The 20870-nt window shown below is 50.6% G+C and overlaps 5 protein-coding genes across 5 annotated transcripts; 3 read left to right on the forward strand and 2 right to left on the reverse strand.

The window, feature by feature from the left end:
* The first annotated feature begins 1800 nt into the window (after positions 1-1800).
* On the forward strand, positions 1801-4579 carry STEHIDRAFT_150941 (uncharacterized protein). Its single transcript, XM_007311344.1, has 8 exons — positions 1801-2057; positions 2186-3594; positions 3646-3875; positions 3945-3955; positions 4021-4098; positions 4156-4176; positions 4242-4277; positions 4339-4579. Exons 2-8 carry the CDS (start codon positions 2228-2230, stop codon positions 4525-4527), a joined length of 1932 nt encoding a protein of 643 aa, XP_007311406.1. The 5' UTR covers positions 1801-2057; positions 2186-2227; the 3' UTR covers positions 4528-4579.
* Positions 4580-5107: 528 nt separating this feature from the next.
* Positions 5108-7440, reverse strand: STEHIDRAFT_173084 (uncharacterized protein; the record flags this gene model as incomplete). Its single annotated transcript, XM_007311345.1, has 7 exons — positions 5108-6065; positions 6122-6449; positions 6501-6557; positions 6612-6671; positions 6742-6786; positions 6855-6916; positions 6987-7440. The coding sequence occupies 7 exons, from the start codon at positions 7438-7440 to the stop codon at positions 5197-5199; spliced, it is 1875 nt and encodes a 624-aa protein (XP_007311407.1). The 3' UTR covers positions 5108-5196.
* Positions 7441-8094: 654 nt separating this feature from the next.
* STEHIDRAFT_126462 (uncharacterized protein) lies at positions 8095-11560 on the reverse strand. Its single transcript, XM_007311346.1, has 3 exons — positions 10470-11560; positions 10263-10406; positions 8095-9850 (listed from the first exon to the last, which is right to left on the reverse strand). The coding sequence occupies exons 1-3, from the start codon at positions 10491-10493 to the stop codon at positions 8417-8419; spliced, it is 1602 nt and encodes a 533-aa protein (XP_007311408.1). The 5' UTR covers positions 10494-11560; the 3' UTR covers positions 8095-8416.
* A 1020-nt stretch (positions 11561-12580) lies between these two features.
* STEHIDRAFT_163638 (uncharacterized protein) lies at positions 12581-13489 on the forward strand (the record flags this gene model as incomplete). Its single annotated transcript, XM_007311347.1, has 1 exon — positions 12581-13489. One exon carries the CDS (start codon positions 12581-12583, stop codon positions 13487-13489), a length of 909 nt encoding a protein of 302 aa, XP_007311409.1.
* Positions 13490-14841: 1352 nt separating this feature from the next.
* On the forward strand, positions 14842-20060 carry STEHIDRAFT_143177 (P-loop containing nucleoside triphosphate hydrolase protein; the record flags this gene model as incomplete). The annotated part of the gene is made up of 26 exons (XM_007311348.1): positions 14842-15029; positions 15108-15232; positions 15295-15349; positions 15412-15611; positions 15675-15771; positions 15840-15948; positions 16010-16047; positions 16107-16209; positions 16268-16334; positions 16393-16440; positions 16497-16504; positions 16566-16624; positions 16712-16793; positions 16863-16952; positions 17007-17099; positions 17155-17310; positions 17374-17418; positions 17472-17501; positions 17562-17685; positions 17743-17886; positions 17955-18006; positions 18072-18208; positions 18573-18622; positions 18689-18914; positions 19021-19124; positions 19214-20060. The coding sequence occupies 22 exons, from the start codon at positions 14842-14844 to the stop codon at positions 18148-18150; spliced, it is 1992 nt and encodes a 663-aa protein (XP_007311410.1). The 3' UTR covers positions 18151-18208; positions 18573-18622; positions 18689-18914; positions 19021-19124; positions 19214-20060.
* Between the last annotated feature and the right edge of the window lie 810 nt (positions 20061-20870).

Raw genomic sequence — 20870 nt, forward strand, 5'->3', positions numbered from 1 at the left:
TACAGGAAAAGGGTGTGTACGTCGAATGAATAGGACTCGTACACACGAACATAAGAGGTCCAGGCCTCAAGCACTCCGCAACACTGAGCACCCAATCCTATGCCGACCGGCATGTCGACGCAAATGATCGAGCTCCGGGGCGCAATTCTTTCCCCGCACTTGCCCCGCACGATGGTGGAACAGCCGACATCATCAATACAACCATCTCTGTGGCTTCACAGCGCTCCACTTGGCAAAATAAATAACGACCGCTGCAGCTCTCAGCCATGGGGCTGTCAGCGGGCTAAACGAAAGAGATGATACAATTTCTTTTATAGAGGTAGCCTATTCTGTGTCTGGTCCTCGAGGCATCTGAAACCGCAATTGCGTCCGAAGACGACGAAGAACAGTCAACCTTAGTTAGTCCCGCAGCGAAAGCGATAGGTCTGGATCAGCCTCTATGTGGGCCCTTCTCGACTTGCCTCCCAAACGAGTTTACGGCATCAGGGCGCGGTGTGCACACTGGTACCTTCACTCCCGCAAACTGAGAAAGAGGTCAGAATCGACCGGGATTGGGGGGTGGCAAATGCTTTCATGGATTCATCGAGGGTCTACAAATGTCAAGCAAAAAATTGTGAGGGTGTGCATGGTGACAAACGAGGACAACAATGACAGTCGTCTCAACCAAAATAGCAGAGGAAAGTCTGGGCTGTGGAGCAGAGCGCTTTGAGGCGTCCTATCTTTGAGTCCGGGTCCAGAACATCACGATCGACCGAAATACGATCGACAAACTCGACCATCGCGCCGTGTCATCGTCGTGGGCGGCAGTTCCTAATGGTTAACATCGTGAGTGCCACACTGATTGGAAGAAAAACGACTACTGAGCTACCTCTTGTTAACGTGAGTGCCATGACTCGACTGCTTTGAAGCGGTGTAGACGAGCAACATCAGGACAGAGTTCGATTTCTCCGCCAGTGTCTCATGCTCAGATGCACTGAATGAAACCTAGAAATTGACAACCCCCACTGAAGAGGCCAGGTGTGAGCATTCTGCAGTGCTGCCCGAGATGATTAGGTACAAAAGGGCAACGACTTGGCGGGCATGCAACAATGCGTGGAAAGTACACGTCACGAATTCGAGACGCTGAAAGGGTGCAGCCTTCGATCCACTTGACAATATGTCCACAGCTATTGGCCCAGGTCTTTGTAGTAACAGTCGGGAGTCTAAGATACAAAGCAGGACGTCGCAGCAGCAGATGGTGGTCGCGTACAAACCTTCAGGAGCAATTTGTTGACTTCGTGGCCTTTCTTCGCTTCTGCGGGAGTTGCCGATGCGGAATGCGAATCTGAAATACTCGCGGCGACGCTGCCATCCCGTAGTGCTTGCATCGTGCAAGGTCGTCCATCCGATTCACTTTGTTGCATCATGGACATATATCTCGCTTTTCTCAACTGCTGACTGCTGCTTCGCGCGTAGAAACCGCCGAGGTGAGGGAAAGGTGCCGCCACACTGTTCATTGTTGGGCCCCAGCACTGTCCGAATCGCACTGCTATTGCTTAAGACTCTTGAAATTTTCCAATACGGATTGATATCTTGAGAACGGCTGAAGGTGGTCTATCTAGTGCGAAATCACCCACATTGCTGCGACGCTGGTGTGATAGACGAAGACCTGAGAGCTGCTACCTTCCTGTGGGTATATACCTGAGGGGCCACAATTGCGCCACGGTGGTCAAGCAGAAATTCTTCGGTGTTTGCCGTGGTCGAAGCGATTCGGAACGCGTCGACCCCTCTTTGCAGCAACTTCACCGCGTTCGCTACGGTGACCGTGTCGCGTCGCGTTGCGTTCCGACGAAACCACGTAACGTCGAGAGCACATCTTCCACAGCTAGCCCTAGTTTCTTTCTATTCGTTGTCGTCAACCGCACTCTACCTGTCTTCAAATCCTGAGTCTTGGAATAGGAGTCTAGGGAACTTGAAATAGCCACTAACCGTTCTCGTGCTCACTGGGCCCTCCTCGCGTCTTCGTAAACGACTCTTGCCTTAGGACAAGCTATACCATAAGAATATTGAAGTACTAGGTGCGCCAGTCCTAAACAATCCCAGATTTCAAACCGTTGGTGACTTTTTAACGACGAGTACTGATTGTCTTTCTCGTACACGCCGTCTAATTTCTCTCCTCCAACATTTCACTACTTTCACCCTGTAGCCTCGCCGTACTACAAAGTTTCCGTTTTACTCCTATGATACGATGGAACCCGAGCCCTCATCGACAACCGCCAAGCTATCCGTCTACGATGACCTGCGCGACGCTCGACGCGAAATCACCCTCCTTCGCCACCAAGCCACCCTCTTCACCGACGACCACAACAAACAACTCTCTCAACTCGAATCCAACCATCAAATTTACATATCACAACTGGAATCCAACCTCTCCCTTCAATTATCTCGTGCGGAAGATCTTCACCGCCGTCAGTCCGCTCTCCTTCATGCCGAACTCAAACTCGTACGGCACGAACGTAATGAGGCGATCGAGTCCGCGGAGAAGGAAAGGCGCAAGGTAGCGGAGAAATATGCGGAGATGGTGCGAGAACGTGGTAAAGTAGAGATGGAGAAGAGTGCATCGGGGGAGGAGGTGGTCGACTTGAGACTCTCGCTAAAGGCGGCGCTGGAAGAGAGGGACAAACTGGCAGTTTTGAGAGCGGAGGATTCCAGGAGGGCTGAGGCATTGGATCGGGAGGCGCAGCAGCTAGCGGACGAGAGAGATGCATTAGAAGAGAGCGAGAGCGTCTACAGAATGAGTAGGGATGATGAAGTACAGAAATTGCGGGCGGAGATGGAGAGCCTGCGAAGAGAAGTGGATGCGTCAAGGGACGGACGGAGCGAGACATTTGGACATGCTGAAGCGTCAAGATCCAAGGAGCTCGAGCGTGCGTTCCAGAGTCTGAAGGGTGAGAACGAAGAGTTGAAGGGAGAACGAAGCCGACTGATCATGAAGGTGGACAAGGTCATGCTGGAGATGGATGGACTCGTAAAGGAGAGGGACACCGCATTAGCTGCGAGGGATTTGATCAAGATGGAGAAGAACACTTTGGCGTCAGAGGCTGCTTTGCTGACGGAAGAAGTCAAGGTCATTGGAAAGGAGAAGGAAGCATTGCTTGTCGCGGATCGTGTCTCAAAAGAGAAGTACGAGGTTCTTGTCACGGAGAAGGCCGCCATTGCTGTGGATAGGGACGGTCTGCGAAGAGGTGTTGAGGTGGCCGCGAACACGGGACGGGCGGAGAGAGATGCACTGCGAGGCGAGAATGAGGACTGGCGGAGAAAGAGTGGCGGTCTGGCGTTGGAAGTAAAGAGGCTGATGACAGTGGCGGACGAACTCCAGTCGGAGAAGGATTCGCTGCTTCGTGGCAATGCTGAGTTGCAGGAGAAATGTGCGGTATTGATGCGGGACAAGGATGATACGGAGGTGTGGATTAACTCGTTGGCCAAAGGCGAGACATCGTCAACCTCCAAAAGGACGTTACTACGCGCCGAGGTCAGCGCTCTTCTGGATGCAGTCCGAAAGGACAGAGACGCCCTGCGAGGAGAGAATCATGAGTTGAAGGCAGAGAAGGAAAGGTTAGCATTAAATATCTATCCATGGAGAATGATGGCTAACGGCGCTTTCAGGGTCGCAGCGCGAAAGAGGAGTGAGGATGGAGAACTTATAAAGTTGGAGCAATTCGTCGAGAGATTACAAGCCCGGAAGAAGGCATTGGAGAAGCGTTGGAATAAAGAGGCGAGAGGGGTTCCTGGTTTCGAAAAGGGTGATGCTGGAGTGCAAGCACTGGGTAAGGATGGCCAGAAGAATAGCGGAAGCGCTCTGGATCAGGATGAACCTTCGTTGACTGCCCCACAAGGTTCGCACTCTGTCATTACAGGTTTTACTTACAGTGAACATGCTGACGTAGGTCCGCTCGTCGCCTCAGTGGATAAGGTTGTACGTACTGCGCGCTGAATCCAGATTTCATCACCTCGCTGAATTGACTTCATATGCTACCTCAGGCTAGGTCTCCTCCTCGTCAAGAAAGCGAGATACCTGGCTCTGCTTTATGCCAATTACCTCCAGCGACTGGTGCACAGGTATGTAAAAGTTCACATCATGAACCTTTGAGCACTTGGGTTCATTGATTCTTCCAGCTTCCGAAAGCGCAGAACTCGGTATCTTTCTTTCATAACCACTGTGTACATAGTGCATACCTAACTCGCAGTTTGATTCTGGCCAGGCACCGCCGAAGAGCGTCTTTCCGTATGAAGGACCGGTGAGCATTCGTCAATTTCTCTTCCGACAAAAGACTCCTCTGTTAACAGGCTACTACATAGAAAAAAATGCGCAGGCGGTCATCCGTTGTGTTGGGGAGAAAAACTAGGGATGGAGATGCCGCTATCCCATCCGAAGATACTCGCAGAGTATCTGTATCTTCGCCAGCCCAAGCGGGGAACGCATCTGGAAGTCCACCTTCATTGTCTGACTCTCAACCAGAACAGAAGCGAAGGCGCACGGACGCTTGAGATCGTGCGCGCTCCATATTTGAATGTGACTAGTTTTTATTTTGATAATTATGTGAGTGTTTGCAACACGTCAGTCCTTCTTCCATTTCCCAGACTGTCTGGGACGGTTAGCGTTAGCCCGAGCAACCTCAAGAAAGAAAGGAAGATACTCACATCACTGACTCGGACGAACACAGAAGCGTCTACCATCCGGGACAGTGGTGCCCAACCGGTCTCACCTGAAGATCAATGACAGCTTACTTCCCCCCTAGGCGAACGTGAGCGTGCCTTGGTCAACCATCGAGCGACGAAACCCGAGAGGAAGATCTTTCAAGATGATGATGCTATGCCACTTACTGTCGTCGTACACAATCACACTAGCCTCGTCTTCGAGATTCCGAAGGCATTGTTGGAACCGCTCCTCTTTGTGTGGTTCCTAATGAGTGTTCCAGACCATAGTCTCATTGAATATGTCTAAGGGGGCAGAGTGACATTTCGTCGAGACTGAGACAGCAGAAGTTTTATTTAGACACGACCTCAAGTTCCACAATCGTCTCGAGATCGTGACAATCCATAACGGCCATGAACATTGAAGGTTATACGCAGTGTGAAGTTATTGGTCCAAAATGTACACCATATCATAGCAAGAATGTCTTCATCTATCGAGTCCCTTTCGCAACAATATGTAGCCTACTCTCCTATGCGCAGCTTTTTGGCCGGTCTCTCCCAACCAGAGTCCTCATGTCTCGAACTCGACGTGTCTCTCTTTGGGTACACTTCTGCCCCAGAGCCAAGTTCAATGACAGCATATTCCTTCAACTCTGGTCTTCGTCCAAGCTCCTGAATCGCATATCCAACTGACCCCTCGGCTGACTTCGAACGATGCTTATCACGAGGGAGATCCCTAACAAGAATGCTCCTCCATTGAACTTCGTTGTACGGAATCACCTTTTTCTCTGCCTGGAGCTCACCCAACCGCTTCTGAAACCAGTCTTCGTTATGACTTTTCCAGGACCCATTCCACGCCATACTTTTGCTAAAGACATGTGGCGGGGGCCACAATGAACGTCCATCTGGAAGACGTCCAATGAGGACGTCAAGATCGTGTGGGAGGAGCTGCTTGTCCATCGGGACGCCGACGTATTCTACGCGCTTGGTCGGGGGGTTGCCGGTCGCAGACATGAACGATGGGTGACTGGCAGCCTTCCCCAATGATGAGCTTGACTCGTAGTGAAGAGTCAGCCGCCACGAAATTCCTCCGAGGGACAGTAAAAATGGGGATGGTGCAGATGACAAGAAGTCACGTATGCCGAGTGAATGTGCGGAAGGAAGTGTCGAAGATAGAGACCACCAGTCTTTGGTCAAGATAGGTGTTTGACGAGCATAGCCTGGAAAAGAGTGAAGATCGGGTACTTCTGAAGAGATTGCATCGTCTCTCCACTGGAAGAAGTAACCGTGACGCAATAATTCAATGACCAGGGGAGTCCAAGAGGAGCAGAAATTGCAACGGCGCCAGTCTCCAGCGCAGACCATGGAACGCGCATCAAGGTACAAGCGACCTATTTTCGCGCAGTGGGGTGAGCTTCGAGAAATGCTTGTACTTCAAAATACGTACCTTTCGAGAGTGGCGATATTGATGCAAGGCCGCCGCTGATAAAGCGCTGTAATGACAGGAAGGCTTCGCTTTGATTTTCGGAAGCTGCTTGGGTGATGTCGCTCAAGGAGGCAGATGGTAACGCTAGTACGGGTTCAAACTGATCTGGTCCTTGTTGAGGATGACCAGACACGGTTTCGACTTCTCCAGGCGGCAAGTGGGGAGGAAGCTCCCTAGGAAGGTGCGAACAGGGTGATCCATTGGCTGGTAGCATTACTTGGTCGACAGCAATGGGTGTGGGTAGGGGACTATTAACCAAGTGCAGTCTCTCGGGGTGAACAAATTGGCGCTGTGATGATAGTTACTATAAAGTCTTGAATCGAGAGAAAGGGAGAATCACCTGCATATCAAGCTGGGGAGCAGTCGTCTCGTCCAGGCAGTGAGATTCAAAGGAAACCTGTATGTGGTCGTGAGCAGAGATTAAGTGATTGATGGAACAAATGACCCTTACCAGAGAAATATCTGGGGCGCCCTCGGAACGCGCAAGATCTGCCGGACACTCTTTACCACCCTTCAGAAACGATCGTTACAGCCGTATGTCAGTACCCAATCACATTCATTTCAGACACAAAGATATGCACCTGGTCACTTTTCGTATCACTCTGGGAGTCGTTGGATAAAATCGCCTTACAATGTCGGTAGATCAATCCACCGAGTTTCGAGTTCGAGTGACGAGTAACGTCTCAAAGCTCACCAAGGTACTAATATTCAGCCTGGTAGATGATAGGGGCGGCTCCGGGTGAATATTCACGTCTTCTAGATACATATTTTGGGCAAATGAGCTTATGTGATACCGCTACTATGAACGTACAGTGTTTGTACTTACCATCAGGAGAGTCGACCTTGTGGAGATCTCCGGGGACTTCGCCAGGTTTCATCTTATGCTGCGTCAAAAAACCCTCTCGTTCCACGTGCATACCCTTCACATATCGTCGAGCTTCATCTCTTTCCACTCGCAGTTGGAAAATTTCTAACCTCGCCTTTCTCAACTCCCCATCCTTCTCCGCGTACCTTTTCTCAATGCTCGCAAGTTTGGCCTGTAGCTCCAACATCATTCGGTTGCGCTCATTGCGCACTACTTGAAGATCTTCCTGAAGAAGATTTATTTGCTCCTGATGCGAGCGTTCGGTGCGAGATTGCTTCCTATGCATGTGAGTTTCGAGATTGCTGAGTTGCTCCTTCCGCTCATCATCCATACGGGCTATTTGGAGGTGAAGTATGGCGACCTGACGACGTGCATCTCGAATATCATCGCTGACAATAAGTCCTTCCGACTCCATCGTAGGAGAGTAAGGATAGCCTGACTGCCCAAAGGGCTGCTAGCGTCAATATGAGGGATGCGTATTTATGTGGCGCAAAGGTTACCGGTAAGCAATGCGGCGTCGGGCAGACGTTGTTGGACGACAAGAAGTATTTTTATATCGCAATAACTATCAAACTAGTTGTCTTGTCGTATATATGTGACGTGAGTGGGCGAGAGGGCGACGAATACAAATGCGTGGGGAGGGATGTAGGAGAAGCTTGAGTTGAAGGTTCAACAGGGAGAGCGAGGGAGAGCGCCGTAAGGTTCAGACCTTTTCAGGCGGAGTTTGAACTGAGATCTCGGAATACGACGCCACACTTGCGCCACACTCCACGCCCCAGTGGAATATTGTAATCGTGAAGAGCACTCCGTATATGTATCACTGGTATACAGGGAAAACAGTCCGAGCATTCAAATGCCTTCTAAAATATTTTTGTTTCATGGCTGGTTTGATACGGAGGTGACCAGGACAATATTATTGTGGACTATGACCTGTCTAGGTTTTTCGCACGATTTGTCGTATTTTCTCTGAGTACATTTCGACTGTAAGTACGCAAGCTGCGCCTGCCCACGCTTGTCAAACAAGCCATGGTGATAACAAACATCCAACGACACTGCTTATCAAGAGATAAAACAAGGCTAGATTGTTATGTAACTATCCAAGAAAGCGGAAACAGCATATATGAACATGAACGAGCGTGTGGATCGTCCGTAATCAAGGGAAACGCGCCATCCAAACTTCTGTGGCATGACCGTCCTCTCTAGATGAACCGAACGTATGTAGAATGGAGATCGAAAATCGAAGCAATAACAACTCCTACTGGTACTTGCACGCCACACTCGGCATCACCCATCCTTGAACGTTCGCCACCCATTCTGATCGCCACTACACATTCCTCTGACCCCATTCAATAACTGCCTTAGTTTCTCCCCACGACACTATTCCAACCACCTCAATACCTCGGCCTCCAACTAGTGTCCTCCCTCCCCCAGTCTCCCGCCGCGCCACGCCTATAACCATTCCATGCCGTCGGCGCCTCTGTCCCTGCATAATAACCATCATCGTCATCATACCTCATACCGACGTCGAACCCCAACGCCCGACTCCTCTCTCTCATTCTGTCCCGCTCTCTCAACTGGCCATCCCTGTTCCTCTCCGCTTCCCTCTCCCAAAATCTTCTCTCCTCCGACCTGGACCTGGACCCGGACCGCGAAGGAGAGCGCGACCTTGACATCGATTTGGATCGGCCGCGGGAGTAGGTGCTTGGTGCATAAGATGCTGGTCCACGAGAGCCGTAACCTCCGCCTCCGGCTGCGCCTCCATACCCTTTCGTCGTACTTGGAGATGTCGGTATGTAACCCTGAGGGTGCAACGGGGGAGCGGGGAGTGATGGAGGGGGAAGCCTATGTGTATTCGGATGTGGTGGTAGGTCGTGCGCGGGAGGAGGAAGTGCATACTGCGAAGGTCGAGACGTCGGCGAGACATCCCGTTCCCTCTCACGTCCCCGTCCCCGTTCACGATCACGATCACGAGCATAGAACGCAGCGGGTTGAGTAGGTGGCGGGTGTGGCGGCGAACGGCGCCACGAAAGTGGGGCGGTGGGAGGTTGGTGTCCTCGTCCACCACGGTCGAATTCCCGCGTCCGTCCTCGTTCGTAGGGAGAAACGTCGCGAGTTGTAGGGAGCCGATGAAGGTGACGAGGACCGGGCGAAGGTGTCCTAGACGGTGGGCGGCGATGCGTCCTGTTGCCATTACTACGATTTGCGGGCGATGGCGTCCGGCTCGTTAGTCTAGATTGAAGATCGCGTTTACTGGGACTCGGGCGTGGGCTCTGACGGTCGTCCCTTCGGGACCTGCTCAGACTCCTACCACGCTGCCCTTCACGCTCTTCGCGAGTTACTCTCCGAACGAAATCTATGTCAGTTTCTTCGTCTCTCCCGGCAACATGAGCCTCATTCACGATATCCTCCCTCGTCGAGATGATTGGCGAGATGACCATATCTTCCTCCGAGTTGGCGTCCGCGAGGCGTGATTCGAGATCGGGCTTGACCGTCATGGATTGGTCGTACTGGTTCGGGATCATGGAGACAGAGATTGAGCCGGGTTCTTCAGGGGCGTACGGGGGCGGAGAGGCGGGCGGATATTGCACTTGACTCTGTTGTTCACCGAGAACTTGGCTATGGCTTCCTTGTTGGCTGAGGGCTTGAGTTGGTTGCTCGCTCAGAGCTTCGGTTTGAATCGAGTTCAGGGAACGCGATTGCGTTAAAGGTTGAGCGTACGCTTGAGTCTGAGGTTGAGCCTGGGGCAGGAGAGACTGTTGCGATGCCTGGGAATACGAATCGATATGCATGGCGTCGGAGGTGAGAGTTTGATGTCTCTCAAGGCGCTGAAAGGGGAGAGGTGAGTAGTATGAGTTACGAACCCGGCGCAAGAGATAGACGAAGGTAGAGAGGAAAGAGTAGTCAATATTCTGCGTGTTCTGAGCACATGCCTTTGTGGGAGGGCACTCCCGAGAATCATCCTCAGTAAAATCAAGTCTTCACTATGCCAATGGCGTAGCGGCATGAAAGGACGCGGCCCCGTTTGATGAAGTCTAGCAATGATCATTAGAGCGCCAATGGCTCACTTCACGCGATACGTTTATGCAACAGTACGACAGATGTCATGTCGTTATATTTCACAGAAGAGGATTTCCATATCGAGCAAACAATTGTTCGGCAAGTGTCGCCCCTGGTGCAGAAGAGGAGCCTTCCAACTAACACACCAGGAAAACGTCATAAGATGAAAGCGAGACGCACCGCAGGAACAAAGTGTCGTTTCAAGGAATCTTCCTTACGATCATTATGTTGAGTTCGCTTGCGCTTACGGGGCGATGGACCTGGACGAGTGGAATTCTGCATGGATCCGACCGAGGTCTGTGACGAGGCCGGTCGTGGTGGTAGCTACAAGCAGGCGCTCATGTCCAGTAAGCGCCAAAATAAGATGAAAATTTGTGATCAGCGAACCTCATGGGAAGACGCAGGAGGCATCGATGACGGCATTTGAGACGTTTCTACGGCCAATCGTCAACGCGTCCAAAAGCAAGAGGAAAAGTTAGTGATTTTTGGACAATAGACATACCAGGTTCGATCTTTACTCGATGTTGGGTGGCGTTCGTGTTCGGTGGAGTAGAGTCCTGTTGAGGATTCTGGCCAGCAGTCGGCGAAGGGACGCGTTCAGCGGATGTTGATGGAGACACAGCCTGCAAAGTCTCTCGTATCTGTCTCTCTTCCAGAAGTGTATCCCGCTCAGCCGTAAGTTCATCCCGAATAACGAACAATTCATCACGCTCGGCCCTCAAGTCATCTCGTTCTATTCTGAGGTCGTCCCGTTCCCGCGTCAATTCGTCCCGGTCAGCGATTGAGCCATCGTGTTGAGCTTGGACGACGTCCAGAGTAGCCTTCGCCATGTCTCGTTCGTCTCGAAGACCGCGCCTCTCGTTCTTGAGCGCTTCGACCTGATCAACAAGCTCACCGTTTATCTTCACCAGCTGACTATTCTCCGACGACAGTTTCTCAGACGTCATCTTCAACTCCTGGGCAAGCCGATCTAGCCTCACGGCCCGACTCCGCTCTGCATCCCGCTCCCGCTCTAACTCACTTACCCGCGCCGTCAGATTCTCCACAGTATTCTCCAGACCCTTCTTCTCCTCTTCCCTCGATAATTTCTCCGCCTCTTCCTTCTTCACCCTCTCCTTCTCTCTCTCCACCTCCGCTATCGGCGACCGTGATCCCCGCATCAACAAGTCGTCTCTCTCCTTCCTCGCCTCCTTCAAGTCGACCTCGGTAAGATGGATCTGTTCGTTCAGATGTTCCTGTAGCCGAGCGACATCTTTCTTGTGATCTTCTTCAGCACGAGCAAGTTGTCGTCTAAGAAGTGTAAGCTCGCGTCTTGCATCACGTAGCTCGTCCGCAGTGTTGGTGTTCGGCAGGACGGAAATCGGTGTGAGGTGGGTGTGCCCGTTGGAGGCTAGTGGATCGTGGTTGGACATTAAAGATAGACTGTACAGAGACCTGGAAACACAGATATTTGAATATAAGGAGTGAGAGGATACAAAGCCCGAGGATCTGCAAGAGGCTTTCAAAAGACGAGGAACAAGAAGAACTGAGGAAGGTGGTGGTTGAGAAGACGAAGTGACGCGAAGTTCATTGTCCGGCTCGTGCCCGCTTTGAACCTTCGAATTCGGCGAACACGTGGTGTTGGGTGGCGCGCCACACGTTGCTTTCGTAAAAATGAAGAGTTACCATCGTATTCTAACGGCACAGGTTTCGTGAGACATAACGGAATTTCAAGCCTCAAGATGATCTAAACAGGATGTCCACTCGTCGGAGGAAAGGTGTGCAATTTTTGTATGGCCCACAATACGAATTCGGCAGTTTCCGGCTAACGTCAGCAACCACCATCGAACCATCGAAGCGTCTTGCTTTTTCTTCCTTCGACACTACTTAGCTGACACCAAACCACCCTCTATGCGAGCTCTACGGCAGTAAGTACCACGACTTTTCGAAGTACTCTCCAAATAATCTCGTCTAAGCCAAACCACTACCGAGGGTGCTGCTATGACGCAGCAGCGCTCGGCGTTCTTACTTTGCCTTTTCGATACAACAACTATATGCAATGTTCCTCGCTAGTATCTCCCTTGTGTTCATGGGCATACATACCACCAGTTGTCGTATATCATACATCTGTGTTCGTCGTCTCCTCAACTGACTCAGCTAGGCCCATCGATTATCTCTGAATGTCAAACAAGTACACGGCACCTTCATACGCATTAGATCCTCATGACAACTGTCACAGAAGACAAGTCTCTCCGCATGGTGTCAGTTTTGATACGGTATGTGGAGAGGCGCGGCTCTGAATCAAGGACACCTCCATTTCGGGATGATCAGATTAAGTATCGATCAATGGTTCTTTGTCCTTTGTCGAGAGCCTTGCGCTACATTTTTCATGCTCCATCTCCTTTGTACCCGACACTTGAATGACGTGTCCGTCGACCTATATAAGCGGGGCTCTGGTCGTGAACGCACCCACATTGCTGCCCATCCGACGTCTCCCTTTCCCTCGCTCAACCCTCGCCATGCCCCTGTCCTTGGAAAAGCTCTGGCCTCACGATCTACAGGTTCTTCACGAGCTCATAGAGCAAGGTCAAGCACTCCGCGACGATGTAGACTTACCCACTCGTGTCGTGCAGATTGATGACGGTCTTGTCGTCAAGTACGGTGACTCTGTCCGCTTATCAGAAGCCTTAGCCATGGAGCTCGTTCGCACGCATACCTCTATCCCTGTCCCTCGCGTTCTCGCGTATTTTCGCGACTCGACTGAGAGTGTTCCTGATGGAATCGGCTACATCGTCATGGAGCAGGTCCATGGTGTCATACTTTCCGAAGTCCTCGACGTTCTAAACGACGATATCATTCAAGACATAACTTGGGAGTTCTCTGATTATGTCTCTGAGCTGAAGAAGCTCGACCGACTTGGGGAATGGGGAATGGTGGGCAAAGACGGGATCTACCATTGCGGTCCTTATTTCTCCTACGAATCTCCTCACTCGGGTACGGAAGGCCCTCATCACTCCACCCCTCTCCGAGCCAAATCCTGCACCGACGTTCTCGAATACTTCGCCCGCGCCGTCGACCAGAGCATGGATGAAGATTGGGCTGCCGTGACTCAAACAACTATAGACACATTCGACAACACCAAACCTGCCTCTTTTTGTCATCCCAATCTCACCCCCGAGAACATCATGGTCGACCCCACCGACGGTCGTATCACTGGAATCTTGGATTGGTTCGGCGCGGGATGGTATCCCTATTTCTGGATGTCTTGGGTCGCGAGGAATCGGAAGGATTCGTATTCGAACGTTCAGTATCTGAAGTGGCATCGGATATGGACGGCTGCGATGAAGGAGTATCCTGAATCTCGTGGGTTTGGGACGTTGTTGTTTGAGGCGGAGGCATACGGGGTTGAATGCCCAGGTTCAAGGTGAGCGTCTCCTGAGGCTAGCTGTTTCGCATTGAGAGTTGTACTCACAAGCTGTTCATCACGTTAGGTGTGACTGCTGTGAATGATTAAATTCGCAGTTACGTAGATATGGGTTATGCATTTTTCTCCTATTTCTTGTGATGAACACCATGCTCCCGTCGCTTTCGTGCTTCCATATAATCTCTATGCCACCACGCTTCAAATACTCTCAACTACTTACGTTCATGCTACGTGCAACTAATCAGCTCTATGTGCTCTGCTTTCATCACTCAGTCCTCTACCTCGCAATATATATTCTGCCTTGTCCTCGTGAAGTGAGATTGCGGGTCTTAAAGTCAGGAAGCTGGTAAGGTATGCTGCCACTTGCGCAAGGAGTCCGCTGTTTTCTCGTAGACACGACGTACGAACCATGGGTCGATCACTCACGGACGGCTAAACAAGGACAGGTTTGAGGAGAGCATCCACGGAGCCGCAAGCCCACCGGCACTAACAGTATCGAGAGAGAGGATGAGGAGAACCCTTCTGATGGCAGTGCGAACACAGGTAGAAAAATCCAGCTCGGTACTGCAAAGTTCGTGGAACGTGTGGCGCGCACTAGGTAGGCGCGTTCCTCAACTGTGGCACTCCTCCCCGGCTTTCTCCGGCGATGGCTCGAGAGTCATCTTTCGAAGCTGTTGTCAACCACTTCCATCCACTCCGACGAGTCGACTCGTTCTTCCCTAGCTTTGTTTTCCCAAGAGTCTCAAATTACTAGTTCGCCAGCTGCATCGGTGTAACTTATAGTCTCGGGCCCCATTCTAGCGGATAAGGAATTGTGCCTTCCAGTTGGTGACAATTTCCGCGATGACTCATTTTCGGGCACTTGCAATTGGGAGATGCCACCATGCCATGATAGCGGTTCGATATCGGCCACCAATATTTCTCTGACTCGTGTGAGGACGATGAGTATACTTATATCGCTTTGGGACACTGGAAGGTGTTTGTACGTCCAGAAGGCCCACGTGCAGGCGAATAAGGAGCCGAAAGCGGTTCTTTCTTGCAAGTGAACGATGCTTTTTGACTCTGACTCGTCTGCAGAAACGGAGCTCTTTGAGCCTGTAATTTGGCAATTGTTACGGTAGAATGTCAAATTGAGCTCGGCTCGTGAAGGTTGTCCAGCTATTTGACGTTTTGAACGATGACTCCCGTGGATTTGATTCGACCGTGGGACACTCGAGCGTGACGTCTATGGTCGCTCTCCTAACGGAGTCATTGCTATCGTCGGCATATTTATTACAGGTGCGAACAGCTACGCTATATACCAAATCACTCCCCAGCATCCCCGTCGTCGCTCTTGTCCCAAACAACACTCAAAATATGGCTGGCGACAGTACTCGCGAACCTTCTCTCCCTGCAAACGACGACGACGGAGCCTCTACCAACAGCGAGGCCACCGAGGACTCTGAACACGACAACTTGGAACAGCAAAAGAAAGCCGCTGCGAAGGACCTGTATCAGAAGTCAATCGCTCAAGAGACTCGCCACCTCCTTCGTCACCAGATCTGGTAAGTCTCCTCATCCTCTCCCCCTCTGGTTTGTCGCTGTAAATGCAGTACAAAGGTTGATGATGTCGCTTTCCATAGGTCTAATTCGTACGAGAAGTATGGTTGGCAGCCGTTTGATCCAGCATCGTATGCTCCGCCCAAGGCGCTTCTTCAAGACCCACATAACTACTTCTACGCGAACCTTCGTAGAAAACAAGCCTCTGGTGCGTGCTTATTCGACCCGACTTCTGTTTTAAGCGTCATAACTCATTGTTCGATTGACCAGATTCGCCTGAGATCGTTCTAAGCCATTTCGGCGAGGTTCTATTGTCGTTTCTCCGGTCAGTATGGTAGCCATCTTCCTCTCCTGCTGGCCATTGACCCCATCGTGCGTATGATTCAGGGCGGCATACGGTAACCAATTCCACAGATCAAATCCGGAGAAGAAGGTCGCGTCTTTCTTCGAAGATGTTCATGAGAATAAATTCGGTCGTTGGCTCGGGGATGCTACATGGGCTTTGAACGTGTTGGAGACTGGCGGGAGCGAATCAGCCGAAGCGCGAGACATGGTCATCAGTCTTGGGTGTGTCGATGCGAAGAAATGTGAGTGCGATATTTTGATATCTGCCACCCGAATATTGTCACGTAATTAACCGTGCTACGCAGTCGACTTCGCGGATAGCGAGGTGATTGTGTTTTTGAAGCAGCTGGTCGAACAGTTGTCCACCCTCAAGGACTACCTGGAGAAGCAGTTCGAACCGACGTACGCTCTTTCTCCAGCTACTTATGTCGATGTGCTTCCTTTCCTTCTCTCATACGGTCATTTTACAGAAAGAATGAATTAGCCGGGCTTGTAACCTACGGCCATATCACGTTCGACCTCCTCAAATACCATTATCGAGTTGGAGAAACCTTAGCCACCCCTGGGCCAGGCGAGAAGGTACGCTTGTCGCCTACCATGGATTATGCAAAATCTGACATGCTCTGTGGTCCTCTACTAGCTCATCGCCTTTGTCGTTACGAAGAAGTCGTACATCCCGTTCGTGAAGTCTATTCAGCCCAGAGACCAATTGATGCCAATAACATTGTGGTTGCTAGAACTACAGCAGGCCCAATGTTTGTTCTTGATGGCTATGGGTACCACTGGAATGGGGACCGATACAAGGCATATTCTGTTGAACGACAGGTTGTTGGATTTGAGGTCAGCATAATGCCTCCTGTTATGTCGTGTGCCGTAGAGCTAACGTGTACCTTGAAAGGGGACGACCGATATCAAGGACCTCACCTGCCAGAAGCTAACTTCTGCTGCGAAAGAGGCATTGACCGGTTAGTCCATATACTCTGCATGATTCTGGAATCGAGCTGACCTTGTCTTTGTTGTAAGAAAGAGGAAAGATTTATGCGTCCTGTGCGGGGGTTCACTATCGAAACTGTAAGCTCTAGAACCATTCCAGTCTGAGTCTATTTATATGTATGTTCTGCTCTCAGATCAAGGAGTAAGTATCTTCAGTCAACCCCGATCGGCATTTTCAACCTCTGATTTCGTGTGATGCTTAGCGTCGTGTTATTGTTGATGCTAAAGGAGCAAAGAATCCTTCCGGATACACTCGAAAACCGTGAGTCGTTATTTGGGCAACTTGTGTGTGCGGTTTATTCGCTGATCGATATGCTGCATGCTTCTTCCCAAAATTGTCTTTCCCTAGTGACGAAGAAATCCCTGAATGTGACTCGGAAAAGATTCACCTTCTTCCGCCTGACATGAAAGGTTTCAATCTCGCCCAGAAGGTAGGTTTGATCCTCTGTCTACCCCGCTATCGACTTTGTCATAGTGGATACTAAGCTTACGTTCCAAAGTATTGGTCATCTCTTTTCGTCGAAGATCTATCTCTCGTCATCTGTGATGAAAATGCATGGGATCATCTGGTGTTGGAGGGAGACATCAAGGTATGCTTCTCAGTGTAGTCTAAGCGCCGGAATGTTTTAATGGTCGATGTATAGACACTCATCAGATCGTTGGTCAAAGTGACCCGCAACTCGACCTCTGGGAAAGCCCTTGTTCAAGACGTCATCAGTGGAAAGGGCGGAGGACTGGTCAGTGCTAGCTTTCTATGGTCCAAGGCACTTCCTGACCATGCCGTTTCCTTAGATTGCCGTACTTCACGGCCCTCCCGGGACTGGAAAGACGTTGACCGCAGAGGCAGTGGCAGAGCACCTGAAGCGCCCGCTGTACATGGTCGGTGCCCAAGAGTTATCCACCGACTCCCCTTCGTCTTTGGAATCGAGTTTGAAGACCATCCTAAGTGTATGGAATGTTCGGTTTTCAATCTTAGCAATGCTCAGGCTGACGTGACATCTGTGATCTTAGCTCGCCACCGCCTGGGATGCTGTCCTTCTCATCGACGAAGCAGATGTGCGCTGTCTATTGTTATCTACATCTGATCCCTTTCACTCACGATTTTGCAGGTTTTCCTTGAGAAACGCAGTATGCACGAGGTCGGCATTCATTTGAATCCACTGGGACGATTCCGTATTAACGTACGTTACGGCCGATAGATCCAAAGGAATGCCCTCGTCTCAGTTGCTCTCCGGGTCCTCGAGTACCACCGTGGGGTGTTGTTCCTGACCACGAACAGAATCACGTCTTTTGATGATGCCTTTCTTTCGCGCTTTTCTGTCGGTATGTTGTCGGAGTGCCATTCTCAGGGAAGCTAGATTTCTAACAACTTGAATCTAGCCGTGAAGTATCCTGAACTGAACCAGAGCGCTCGTATCTCTGTTTGGCAAAGATTTTTGGAGATGGCCGGTTGTAACATACACGACAGCGAAGGCTCCTTGAATCAAGACGATATCGTCGAACTTGCAGAGAGGCCATTCAACGGTGAGTCCTTTTGTTCTTTATTATAACCAGCAGGTTATTTCGCTCGTCTTGATACATTTCTCTCATAGGCCGTACGGTTAAAAACCTTGTCAGGACGGCTCAAGCTCTCGCACTCGCTGCGTGAGTGATTTTAACTCTATATCACATCTCTCTAGAAGCTCATTCTACTCTTTCATAACTTCAAGCGAGGAACCGCTTGCTATCAAACACGTATGGGTTGTTGTGCGTGCTCAGGAGAAGTTCTTGCGTGAATTTGCCGCTTGAACGAGCGTGACAGGAGAGCGGAGAACAGATGCCGGAGGGCGGTTTACTGGCCGTGAAGGTGGGTCTCGTCCTCAATGGTCAGCTTTGTCGATGACTAGCCTGACTGAGCGCTTCTTTCTCGCAGTACTCTTGAAGTATCCCTTTATTCTATCGAAGTGGTGATTTGTATCCAGGAATACGAGCCCCCGCCTTGATACAGATAAGTACTACAATTCATGCATATACAGACCCGTGCTTCAAGGTGTCAGGCACGGTCTTCATAACAAGACAACACTTGTTTCCCGTGCCGAGTTATCGAACGCTTAAGGTTCTGCGATGACGTGTATCGGTAGGCTTTCGATTGACCCTCATGCGGCTTGAGGCAATGTCGGAGTTTGAAGAAATAAGTACTCACGCATATAAATATCTGACATCATGATAAGAGCGGCCAACATCGTTCACGTCCTACGTCGCTCGCTCTACGACTACGATCGTGTGTCTTCTCTGAGTGGTGATATCCAATCTCTCTGTGATAATACCACCTTTGTTACTCCCCTAGGACTTCGATGCCATCAGGCCCTGCGAGCGATACAGTAGCAGACCTCGAAGACTTCAGCGACTTCGAATCATTCTCACCCGAATCCGCCTTTGCTATGTCTTCTGTAGGATCTGCTCTGAATCCCGAGCCCCAAGTGGAACTTCCTATGCATTTTCGTGGGGAACAGGCTGCGTCGTTTCGGCAGAGTAGCAAGTTTTACTTCCACGAGGATATGATCATAGTGCGGGTATGCCGGTGACATCCCCTTGCTCCATTGTCAGGGGCTAATCGATCGATAGGTAGACGATGTCTTGTATCGTGTTCCAAGTCACTCCTTCATACACTATTCACAGCTTTCTACCGTCGTATGCGATTCCGTCAAACAGGGGCATACTTTACCGCTAGACGGCGTTCGCCCAGCCGAGTTCGAAGCATTTCTTTCGGTGCTATACCCGACGTGAGCTTTCACTTTGCACTCTACGATGCTTTTGAGCTCAGCACGCATACATTACCGACATTACTCACGCGATTCTTTCCGTGTGGAAGTGACTTCGAACACGGCGACGTCCACTCCGTCGAAGACTGGATATCCGTCTTACGTCTCTCCACTCGCTGGGGGTTCGAATCCATTCGCCGGCTTGCTATTCACCGCCTGGGCCTCATCGCCTGCCCGATCGACAAGATCATAGAGGGCAAGGCCTGTGGCGTAGAAGAGTGGCTGGTCCAGAGCTTTGCAGACGTATGCAACAGAGCCGAGTGCTTGACCACGGAGGAAGGAAGACGGCTGGGCGTGGACGATGCCGTGTTCATTATGCGCATGCGCGAAAGCGTGAGGGAAGTCGGCGGAATTTCCTTGCGTTCGAACACATTCCAGGACACGTTCGCGCATAGCGTCAGAGATCTCGTCTTGCCTACTCCATTCCATCCCGTTATCCCCCCTTCGGTGCTGCCTCACCAAGTGCAAAAGGACTGGCGAGATATTTGTGGAGTATGTGGTAATGAGAATGAATGCGCTGAGTCATCGAGGGAGGGTCAGTCAGGTGTCTTGAAAGGGGAGAAGTATAAGATTTCGACGGTTCCAAAGGAGACGGAAGGACTTTTTTTTTCGTGCGAGACGGAGGAACATGTAAGGCCGGTAAAGAAGAGCAGGAAATCGAAGTCGAGGAACGTCGGAGGGGGGATGCTCAGTGGTGTAGATTGCGATATTCCAAGAGGTGATGGCGCTTTCAAATGTCGTGTTACGGACGCTGAGATGGGGTCATTTCTCCGGACACATTCTAGTGCAGATGATGTGTTGCCAGTGGAACCTATCGGTGATACTTCGAATATCAACAGCGTCCTGCAGCTCCGTAATTCACCTACTCCCACATTACACGTCGTTACTGCTACATGATCTTAATCAGGATACTCTAGCTATAATAGTGATCAGTGGTACGTTTATATACAACCGCTCTCGTGGATTGACGATTGACGATGGACTCCTTGTTCTCTTTACTTTACGAGTTAATGTACTCAAAATCATAATTAAACCGAATTAGGAGCCGACTCAAGTTACATGAAAGATAAACGTTACATGAGGACACTTCATCTTCACCGTCTTCACCCTCCACATTTTCGCTACAGTGCTCTTCGCCAAGATCCACACTTCCTGGACCCTTCAATATCTTCGGAACGCACTGCATCATAGCCACGCGAAAATCCGTGTTCATCCCAATCGCTACTTATTGCGAAGTGTTTTCTCTATAGCAAGAGCTAATTCTGATGAGGAAGGTAGGCGATCTGTTGGCGATATTTTTCTCGTCATAGTCATACATGAGTGTAGCCGTAAAGTGCAAACATCTGAAAGTTTCATCAAGGCAACATCGCGCAGTGTGCACGACTGATGAAAAACAGGCCTCAGTACCTCGTGTATGTAGGCTGTCAGGGATGTGGGCGTTCAGATAATTTCAGATTCTCACACATAAATATCAGCCATGCACATCTGAGACGGGAATTGCTTTCTCCCTGCTTCGACGCTTCACCAGTCGTACGCATCCCTGCACTGTCGACCTCCGTTTCCATCTCATTTCTTTCATTTCATTTTCTAGGAGCTGCTTCATGTCTTCAGACCCCGCTCATCACATTGAATCACAAGATATCTCTGACTTCGAATCCATCTCGTCTGAGCCTTTCGATATGGGGTCCATCGCCTCCGAATCCAATG

Source organism: Stereum hirsutum, assembly GCF_000264905.1.
Source record: "Stereum hirsutum FP-91666 SS1 unplaced genomic scaffold STEHIscaffold_26, whole genome shotgun sequence".
Taxonomy (NCBI): Eukaryota; Fungi; Basidiomycota; class Agaricomycetes; order Russulales; family Stereaceae; genus Stereum; species Stereum hirsutum.

What these genes read in the sequence shown, in the direction of transcription:
- STEHIDRAFT_150941 (XM_007311344.1), top strand. Translation starts at nt 2,228, where the DNA reads ATGGAACCCGAGCCCTCATCGACAACCGCCAAGCTATCCGTCTACGAT. An exon ending in TTGAAGGCAGAGAAGGAAAG is followed by an intron (nt 3,595 to 3,645) that starts GTTAGCATTAAA and finishes CGGCGCTTTCAG; the next exon opens with GGTCGCAGCGCGAAAGAGGA. An exon ending in CTCCAGCGACTGGTGCACAG is followed by an intron (nt 4,099 to 4,155) that starts GTATGTAAAAGT and finishes TGATTCTTCCAG; the next exon opens with CTTCCGAAAGCGCAGAACTC.
- STEHIDRAFT_126462 (XM_007311346.1), bottom strand. Translation starts at nt 10,493, where the DNA reads ATGCCTCCTGCGTCTTCCCATGAG. An exon ending in CTCCTGCGTCTTCCCATGAG is followed by an intron (nt 10,407 to 10,469) that starts GTTCGCTGATCA and finishes GCCTGCTTGTAG; the next exon opens with CTACCACCACGACCGGCCTC. An exon ending in AACGACACTTTGTTCCTGCG is followed by an intron (nt 9,851 to 10,262) that starts GTGCGTCTCGCT and finishes CTCCCCTTTCAG; the next exon opens with CGCCTTGAGAGACATCAAAC.